General features: G+C 44.1%; 1 protein-coding gene across 1 annotated transcript in view; it reads left to right on the top strand.

Moving 5' to 3' along the window:
- The first annotated feature begins 1,603 nt into the window (after positions 1-1,603).
- The window catches only part of LOC147455322 (uncharacterized), a 117,435-nt gene continuing 108,314 nt past the window's right edge, over positions 1,604-10,724 (top strand). The window contains exon 1 of the mRNA XM_086514128.1: positions 1,604-2,399. Coding sequence (XP_086370254.1) covers positions 1,658-2,399 — 742 coding nt within the window. The 5' untranslated portion in view covers positions 1,604-1,657. The remainder of the gene's footprint in view (positions 2,400-10,724) is intronic.

The raw sequence follows: 10,724 nt of genomic DNA, 5'->3' as shown, positions 1-10,724 counted from the left end.
ATTCAATACAGGTATGGCTAACGAAGCACTCTAGTTTCACGTAGCTTTGAAGTGAGTTTTTGGAATCTCTTAAGGGCAAATATGAGCATGATGACACGTATTCCAAAGTGTGGAGCCATGTGAAAATGAAAGATTCTTCTCACTCTAATGCTAGTAGTGTGTCTTTAACCTCCACACCTAGTTCTCCTCTTTTGAGTGATAAGCTACAGAGGTAGAAGAACTTTACCATAAATGATTGGTACCTTCTCCAGAAGGGGAGAGTTTGTGTACCAACAAACACGGACATTCGACACCAAATTCTTTATGAATGTAGGGCACCCATGCATAAAGAAAACTTATGCACTTGATTTTATTGCCCAAGTTTACACGGGTATGTTCAAGTCTATGTCTTGCATTGCCAAAAATGTCAAGTGAATAAAGCCGAGCGCCTGAAAGTAGGAGGTCTCTTGCATCCATTGGAGATTCGTGATGGTAAATGGGAAAGTATCTTTAAGGATTCTATTGTGGGTTTACCAACCATTGTACGAGGTCATTACTTAAATGGGCGGTCGTAGATTGATTGACTAAACTTTGCAAGTTTATTCCAGTCAAGTCCACAACTAAAACTCTCTAGAGATGCTAAATTGTCTGTTGAAAATTTGTACAGGCTGTATGGGTTGCCCATAAATATTGTGAGTGATCGTGATCCCAAGTTTAACAATCATTTTGGGAGGGTTGTGTTTGAAAATCGGGTACACAACTCAACATCGTGTTGAAGATTATCCCCTGAAATCGACGATCGGACTAAACATGTTAACCAAGTGCTAGAGGATATTCTAAGAGCATACATTAACAAAAAGAAATCAAATTGGGAAGATTATCTCCCTATTCTCGAGTTGGCTTACAATAGTGCCAAGCATGTGACGAGTAGTTTTATTCCTTTCATGCTTATGCATGGTTTTCAACTTAGATCGCCAGTTATGGTGGGGTTGGCAATTGAGAAACTTCAGCAGGTCAAGGATTTTCTCCAAGACCACATGGAAATGCTGAGACTGGCTCATCAAAATGTTAGTCTTGAATTGTATTGAAGCTATGACAGATTTCCCTATCCTCATGTATGCACTTCCATTTGAAAGAGGATGAACTACCCAAGCTCCATCCAACTGTATACCTGGTCTACAACAAACTTGTAGATCAAATGAGATATATCTAAATTATGGACCAAAAAAGGGAGTGCTAAAAATAAAGCAAGGACCTATGGGTTGCATGGAAATCTATCCTTACTGATGTTGAAGAGAAAAGTACAGCTGTATAGCTCAAAAGTGACCTGATCAATTTCAATGAGTTGTGAAGACACCCTTAGTTATCATTTTCTAATAACCAAGGCTCGTGTGAAGATTTCCTATGCCAAGAGCTTACAATGTCTGCACTACAAGGAGACAAAGCTCCGCAAGCTGACAATTAGTACCCCCTTTCTAGCAGGATTTGCCCCTCTTTCACTCAAAGCGGTCCGTTAAGCTGGCAATTATTCTATTCAGCCGCCTGAGCCCCTGGGTGGGACGGGGCTCTAATATGTAGCATGCTTCAACGTTCTCACGCAACATAAATGCATTAAGGCATCTCACTAACCTCAATAAATGGTGCCTGGGTCGTTGCTCAAACGCGGGAGAGGTTGGCGATGCCCAACGAGACCTCAGACCATGAAGGTGACGCCCTGCAAGGTCTGCTGGATGCCTTCCCTTCGGCCCCTCTGGAGCTCATTGCCTCTGCCTATATCCAAGCCCGTTCGGATGAAAAGCTTGCTGCAGAAATCATCGCTTTCTCCCTTGATGGCATCAGCAGCGAGCCTTCTGGTAATGGCGTTTGGAGTGGAGCGCCCCATGTGTCTCACAACAAAACATCCAGTAAGAGCTTGAAGCTAGCATCCCACCCCGCTCTTTCTCGATCTAGGGGACCCTGCGCTCCTACACTTGAAGAATATTTCCCTTCCTCTTCAAAGGAAAATGCTTGGATAAAACCTCTGTCTCAATGCCTGCAAGAAGACATGATGTTGCAAAACCAGTCGAAGGAAATGCAGCTGCCGGTTAGCTCTGTCGAATTCCCTTCTTTAGAAAAGAAAGCTAGCAATGGAAAAGGGCAGAGATTGTGTTGTTCAGACATATTACAGCCTTTGGGATCCCGTGGTCAAAGCGTGAGTAGAGCCTCAGCTACTTTTGGGCTTGTGTCAAGTGCGCGTAACAGTAATAGGAGTGACAATAGACAGAAAGATAAGGACTCCTTAAAGCAATCAAAGCAGTCTAACCAGCAGGCTATTAAGGCAGAAGGGGCATCGCTGTGGCCTACTGAAACTGAAGCATCTTTGCTTTCTATGCTTGGAGAAGACTTCAACCTTGACATTGAAGCTGTAAGGGATGTTCTAGGTCTGATCTTCACCTCTGTGTTGGTTGTTGTGCGCATATGATCTTTTGGCATACACTTTTGCGGCATGATTTTAGAGACCTTTCGTCCAATAATAGCCTCACTAAAATTGTATCAGAGTTTGTATATGGAAGTAGTCCAGGGTGGTGGTAATTATTATTATCTGGACCCTCATTTCATGATCATGTTAAAACTTGAAAGACCATCTATACGGTTACATTTGTGCACATTGCAAGGAGGCATCAAACATTTTACTATTCTTCCCTTTCTTATTTTTGTTGCATCCTTCTTGGGTGAATATGTGCAGTTGCAATGCATTTGAGCATGGATGAGCATTTCTTACTTGTATACCTTTCAAGAAGTGAATACGTGCATTTGCACGGCATTTGAGCATTCATGAGCGTTTATAATTTTTTTTGTAGTTGGACATATGCCACCCTTTGGGGTTTAGGGTGGCAAGAACTTGTACACACTCTACAAGGAGAAGAAGAAACTCAAGAGCAAACAACATCGAATGCATATTGACTATGAGGGGCAATTTTTTCCTCGATATTTTCTCCCATGCATCATAGTATGCCCATCATTATTGGGCTACAATATCTTTGAACATTGCACACCTATAGTCCTAAATGTGTTCAATCACATCCATATTAAAATATTGTAACAAGAGCTTCGATCGAACTTCTCAGGAAATGGAGGTGTTGTGGATAGATCGGCCAGTTGTCCTATTTTTGCTTGTAAGCAAAGCTAAACTCTCCTCCAGAGAGTTTCTTTCTGACGTAATGATAATGCACACAATTGCCAATGGCATTGACTATTAGTGAAAATAGTAGTTGCAATCTGCTTTCCAACACCCAAATCAACAACAATGGTTGTGAGCCATACATTCACCATAGCTATGGAATTTGTTTTGTACTCAGCCTCACAACTAGAAGCGGCCACAATAGGTTGCTTTTCGTTCAACCAAGGTATGTGATAGATAGTGAGATTGAAGCAAAAGCAACTTGTGGACATTTGTGGGTCTTTGCAACCGACCCATTCTGAGTCTAAAAATGTGGAGCAATGATTTGTTAGATTTACACGGGGATATTTTGTAGCCTCCTTTATAGGGAGAGGGGGACTTCCCCATTCTGGCAGATTGTGCATAACGGATAACCTTGTAGGTCTCGTGTTGCAGAGTTTCCCTATAGGGCTTTGGAGCTCTCTCTCTCTCTCTCTCTCTCTCTCTCTCTCTCTCTCTCTCTCTCTCTCTCTCTCTCTCTCTCCATGAGGAGGAGCTGGTTGAGGGTGCGTTGTTTCATCGAGCAGGAGGACGACTTGCGGTTGTGTTTTTGTCGCGGAGAAGGTTTCTAAATCTGTGTTTTTGCATTGAGAGAGGGTTTATCATGCTCTTTATTGACTTCTTTATGAAGAACCTTTGAGGACCTACGTTTGGCTGAGGAGTGTTGCTGATTTTTAGCATGGAGTTGCATGAGAGTTGGGCTGCGTGTTGAAGACCAGAAGGTGACAAGTGCGATGGTTCATGCCCGTTACCTTTGCAGATTTTCAATGAGCCAGTTGGAGACTTTTGTGAGGCAGAGGTGGCTTATTTTGGACCAATTTCAGCGAGTATATTCACCCTTGCTGAGGAGATTGGCGATGCCTTTCGACGGGAGGCTGCTTGCAGCCTTGAACCTCCAGTTGTACTTGTCCATGGGGATTGCTTGGTGACCTTGGAGTGTCTTGACGATGGCAAAAGAAGAATAATGTTGAGGATGCTGTGGACATAGAAGATGAATATGTAGATACAGTGGATGATGCTTTGGAGGGTTTACGAAAGTCTACTCATAGCGAGGAGTTGCCACAGTTACTTGAGAGGAAGAGTCTGGTATTGTTGGTGTTTCCATAGGATCAAAAGCTGGATTGCCTGGTGCATCACCTAGAGATACAATTGTGGACTTTGTACCCTCTACATCCATCAAGGATCACGTTAGGAAGATGCAGGAGATGCAACAAGTGATTCTTTAAGCAGACAAGCTTTTCTCTTTGAATGATATGGGTATAATCTTGATGACACGTTTGAATTGCGAGTGTAGTGCTCTCTATTCAGCCATGATTACTTCAGTGAGGACCTTTGATTTGACATGGGAGGAGCTCGTTTTCATGGTGTTGGATCAGGAGGACCAATCACGAAGGTCTTGATTTAGAGGGGTATCAGAGGTCTTGGTTAGATAATCATCCAAGAAATCAATGCAGAAGCAAAGGGCACAAAAGGATGATACTTTTGGTAAAAGCAAGTCACCCAAGAAGGAAGTGACATGTAGTAAGTATGGAAAATTGGGGCATATCGGAGGAATTTCTTGAAGAAGTCAAAATTGGATTCGAAGTCCAGTGAGGCAGCTAATATTGCACCTCCTCCGGCTTTTCACTCTTGGTTTTCCATAAAGACTAATGGATATATAACACTCTTGTTGGATTTCTTTCTCAGCTCCGGTTTCAAGTGGTTGCTCCTACTTTCTTGGCAGAGCTTGGAGTACCTATTCAGTCTCTGGAGGATGCATGTATGTTGGCTTTTGGCATTGTGAGCCAGACTTTGGGGCAGGATAGCTCGACTAGTTCCCCGAGGAGGTGTGCCTGATCTTTGACTTATCCTAAAACCTATAGCTATTGATGACATGTTCACATGCCATTGTACATGTGAGCTCTAGCTTGTACGACCGACACAAGTTCCATGGACGTGGCGGACACTAATGGCATTGGTGTGCACTTGGTTGCCGTTGGTAGAGAGGATTGTCTATCCTGGCCCTGCGGTTCTCTATAGAGAGACGTGCTTGATGTGTTAAAGTTATAGCATAAAGGGAATGGCCCAATGTGATCCCAATAATTTTTGCTTAGGTATTTATTTTACTTATTTGTCAAAGTTCTTGGTAGGGCAAATGGCTGAGGAGAGTATATGAGAAACACCTAACACCCATTGTATAATCGTCTATTTCATTGCCCAGTTGGTTGGTTCAACAATATCTCTCTTTCTCTCTTTCTTCTGTATTCTCTCTTGGCTCTACGCTTCTGCATCGTCGACTTTGACATGGTATCAGTACCTTGGTGGGAGAACTAGCTGCATTGTGGAGAATTTGAAGAGCCGTGGCAGTTTTTGGAGCCAGGAGGAAGGCATTAGCGTTTTGAAAATGCTCGTACAAAGAGTTTGTAGTGTTTTATGCTGGAGGGACGCAACAAATCTAGAGGCAGTCTTTTGTTGGTGACGGACTCCCATAGGGTAGCGTTCGCAAGTTTCTAGCGATGGCGTTTTGAAAGCCTCTGCCGGTTGCTCTTTGAAACGGCAAGCCCCCCTCCTTGACCCTGAATTCCTACACGTCGTGAGAGCATCCTGAGACGCCTTCATCCATGTGCCTGCCTTCACTTGACTTGTTGCCAACATTCCTAGGCTAGGCTTTGTGATTTTGGGAGCCTTGTGAAGTAGTTATCTTAAATAGGCACCGGCCAAATAGTGTTTTTTGTGCGGCTTGAGGGACACTTTGTGAAGCCTTTTGGAGTAGGAGAAAAACCAAAATTTTCCAGGCTTTGTACCCGCAAGATGGCCCCCCCTTACTCGAGTGCCAACAACAAATTTAACGGGGATAATTATGCTCATTGGAACTTGATCATGCGGCTCTGGTTTTCACAAAAGGGATTATGGGATATTGTTGATGGCTCCAAGGCGCGATCTACGAGGGGCAACAACTGTAACCTGTTAGGTGCAGCGGAAGTGAACGTTGAACTTTGCTCAAGATGAGTGCTCCGAATTGTGCTCAAGGTTCCTTTTACTTATTACGGAAGGGAGAGCCTTCCGTTCCTTTAATGAGAGAGTGCAATGGACACGAACAAAGTGGATAAACACTGTGAATGAAGGTGCATGAGACTGAGAGATAGAGAGAGAAGAAAACGACACCAAAATGTTGTCAAAACCCTCCTCCGAAGCCCCCACTCTCTATGGCGAGAGTGGTCTACTATTGATTGCACAAATCTCTACAATGCTTGGACTTGCCGACGATGAGGACAACGACGAGACGGCGGGCTGAAATCTGAAAATGCTAATGGCTGAGATCTGCAAATCTTTATCTGCTGAATTTTGACTCTATATCAGTGACGATGTCGATGGCAACGATGCGACGACGACGCGTTGAAAATACAAATGCTGAAATCTGCGTTTTTCAGGATGAATCTGCAAACTGCGCTGGATCTGACCGTGTAGCGAGGATCTGTTGCGGGATGGTGAGATCTGCAAGGTTTGGGACTTCTATTGCGGAGTCTGATTGCTGAAAACTGAAAATGTTGGTCCTTCTTGAGGTCTTGTCGCGATGGAACTGCAAAATGTTGGCTGTTATGCTGCTCCAAAAACGCTAGGGCTGGTTTGCTGTGTCTTGTTGTCGCCGAGGTTGATCTTCGATGCAAAAACGCCAGGGCTGGTTCTATGGGAAAAACGCTAGGCCTTTGCTGCGATGCAAAAACGCTAGGGCATCTTGGGGGGGTCCTGCTGAGAAGGTGCCTGTTGAACGCGAAGTTCCTGCTTCCTCTTCTGCTAGAAAGTGCTAGCGCTAGTTTGCTTATATAGTTGCTTGCTAAAATTGCCCTACCTAGTTCCCAATAAAAGTCACTTAAAAATAATAAGTGAAAAATGTCAATAATAGGGAAAATAGGTCTATGCACTGTAAAAATGCTCCTGATGAGTTCTGATGGAAATCTGATGATCATGCTGTGTGCAATGAGAGGTTATGCATCTATTCTAAGTGTCTGGACATGCACGGTCTGCGAACAAACTCACAAAAGTGCCATATCACTTCCTAATCTAACTGAACTGAACCCATGTCATGAAGTCGCTTGTCCACGTACACACAGGGTTAGATGTGCACGTGACATCCCCTCCTTTTCAAAGTGAGGTACTGATACCGAGCTGTATGGCGTCAAGGGAGATCGCCAACAGCGTCGGAATCCTGGGAAGGACTTTTCGCCGGCCTACTCTGATGCGTGGGTCATGCGATACTTAAACTTCATAAAGGTCTGCAACGCTTGCTTCTTTGGGCCGCGTCGAAAGCGACACAAAGTCATCTGTGGCTCCTTCAATGCTTCAACTTCGTTGATAGTCATGCGTCTACTATCTTCAAGAATCTCCGAGGTTGAAAATTCCTGAAACCACTTCCAACACAAAAACATGAACATACCCATTCCATGTAAAGTGACTGGAAAAATTATAGTGTTCCTAAAAGACCGTGCATGCAATGGAGATGAACATAGAGATTGAGTGCCAAACCGTTCATCAAACACACGCAAACAATGGGGTCGAATCTTGACTTTCTGATCTTAATCAATCAACTGTGGCAAATCACCATGGAAATGCCGATGCTTGATGCTCAATCTTTCTTGTGCTCTTTCTGATACTGTCATGCCAAGAAAGAGACATGGAATGTAAATTCCTTGAATGCAAAATCCGCATACATCTGTGCTCATTTATGAGTGAATCGTGCTCATCGTACAATATGGCATGCATGTGAAAAGGGATCACATAAAGACGGTGACTAAAATACAAGAAAGCATCATGAATGAAACACTCGAACAATGCGTGCTGACTAAATATTCGAACACAAAATACTTCTTGTGGAGGTTCTTTGGACCTTGACTCGAGAGCCAAGATCGGTTCTTCGTGATGGATCGAATCTTTCTGTGGGGGTTCTTTGGACCTCGACTCAAGAGCCAAAATTGGTTCTTCGTGATTGATCGAATCTGCAATGAGGTTAGCTTCACTAGACAAAGTATCAACTAAACCATCATCCTTGTGAACAACCACATCATTATCCTACAAATCATCATGCTCGTGAATAATCACATCTTGATCATGCAAATCATCATGCTTATCATTATCATGCAAATCATGTAATTCGTGTGTTTCGTGCTTTGGGGAAGAAGAGACTGAGAGAGTCTCCTTCTCATGATTCTCTTGCATCTGTGCCTGCACATGAGAAAAGTGTCGCAACAACTCTTGCATGTGTCGGTCGCTCTTCTCTTTTCTTGCTTTGTTTTCGTGATCAAAGTTTGCTTGTCTTTCTTCGTGCTCACAATCCAATTCGGCTTGTCTTTCTTTGGCTTCCAAGCGTGCTTGCTCGCTCTCACGCTCTATGGCAGCCATTCTTTCTTCGCGTTCACGAGCTATGGCTGCCATTCTTTCTTCGTATTTTTGCTCTATGGTGGCCATTCTTTCGTCGCTTTCTAGCTTCTTGTCCATCATCATTTTGTCGAAAGCCTCCATAGGAGTTAGTGCAATCTGTGGCGTAGATGGGAAAGGGGGAGGGTCAAAAAAACCTCATGGTGGGGAAAATTCTTCTTCGCCACTGCCATGCTCATCACCTCCATGCGAAGTATCCATTCTACTTCGGGTAACGACCATACACTGAAGTCGTGGGTTCTTAAGTTCACGAGGAACTTGGGTTCTTGTGGTTCTTGGGTTCTTGAGGGTCTTGAGGTTCTTGAGGTTCTTCTTTAGCTTGCAATCTGTGTTAGAGAAGGATCTTCTCTTCACCCGAGTTCTTCTCTTTTCCGCGGGCGCACCCCTTGGCGGCCTTGCGCTCAGACCAAGGTTGCTTTTTCCCACCTCACGACGATTGGCCGGCCGTTGCATGGTCCGCTCTCAATGAGTGAAAAGAGGCACAAGGAGAGGTTGGACAAGCCCTTCTTTCTTGGGTTTCCTTATCACTTCTCAAAAACACGATTTGGAATCGACACGCCCAAGAGGACTTGGGTTACGTGCGACCGCAACAAGCAAAAAAAATTCTTTCCTTGAGTGATACAAAACACTGCCAAAGCTCTGATACTAATGTGAGGTGCAATGGAAGTGAATGTTGAACTTTGCTCAGCATGAGTGCTCCGAACTGTGCTCAAGGTTCCTTTTACTTACGGAAGGGAGAGCCTTCCGTTCCTTTAATGAGAGAGTGCAATGGACACAAACAAAGTTGATAAACACTCTGAATGAAGGTGCATGAGACTGAGAGATAGAGAGAGAAGAATATGACACCGGAATGTTGTCAAAAGTTAAAAACCCTCCTCCGAAGGCCCCACTCTCTATGGCGAGAGTAGTCTACTATTGATTGCACAAATCTCTACAATGCTTGGACTTGCCGATGACGAGACGGGCTGAAATATGAATGCTAATGCCTAAGATCTGCAAATCTTTATCTGCTGAATTCTGACTCTATGTCGGTGACGATGTCGATGGCAACGATGCGACGATGACGCGCTGAAAACGCAGATGCTGAAATTTGCGTTTTTCCGGGCTGAATCTGCAAACTATGTTGGATCTGACCGCGCGGCAAGGATATGCTGCGGGATGGTGAGATTTGCGAGGTTTGAGACTTCTATTGCGGAGTCTGACTGCTGAAAACTGAAAATGTTGGTCCTTCTTGAGGTCTTGTCGCGACGGAACTGCAAAACACTGGCTGTTATGCTGCTCCAAAAACGCTAGGGCTGATTTGTCTTTCTGTGGAAAACTGCTAACGCTAGGGCTGGTTTGCTGTCTTGTTGTCGCCGAGGCTGATCTTCCATGCAAAAACGCGAGGGCTGGTTCTGCGGGAAAAACGCTAGGCCTTTGCTGTGATGCAAAAACGCTAGGCTATCTTGGGGGGGGTCCTGTTGAGAAGTTGCTTGTTGAACGCGAAGTTCCTGCTTCCTCTTCTGCTAGAAAGTGCTAGCGCTAGTTTGCTTATATAGTTGCTTGCTAAAATTGCCCTACCTAGTTCCCAATAAAAGTCACTTAAAAATAATAAGTGAAAAATGTCAATAATAGGGAAAATAGGTCTATGCACTGTAAAAATGCTCTTGATGGGTTTTGATGGAAATTTGATGATCATGCTGTGTGCAATGAGAGGTTATGCATCTACTCTAAGTGTCTGGACATGCACGGTCTGCGACGAACAGACTCACAAAAATGCCAGATCACTTCCTAATCTAACTGAACTGAACCCATGTCATGAAGTAGCTTGTCCACGTACACACATGGTTAGATGTGCATGTGACAACAATTATAGGTACTTCCGTCTTCATAATGAGGAGCACCTCAAATTATTTGTTGATTGGGATGCGAGCAATGCACAAGCGATCTTACTCAGTGGCGACATTATCTACTCGGAGCCGATTTTACGATCTTCACTAATCATCATTGTTTACGCTACTTCTTGTCAGAGAAGCAGCTTTCGGAATTGCAGATTCGGTGGGCTAACATCCTGTCACAGTTTCACTTCTAGATTCCATGTTCAGGGACATAAGAACTTGGTGGCAGATGTTTTGTCTTGGAAGCCGTTAGTCTT

This window comes from Adiantum capillus-veneris, chromosome 6 (assembly GCF_014529385.1).
Source record: "Adiantum capillus-veneris isolate H3 chromosome 6, ASM1452938v2, whole genome shotgun sequence".
In the NCBI taxonomy this organism is placed as follows: Eukaryota; Viridiplantae; Streptophyta; class Polypodiopsida; order Polypodiales; family Pteridaceae; genus Adiantum; species Adiantum capillus-veneris.
This window is presented reverse-complemented; position numbering and strand designations above follow the sequence as displayed.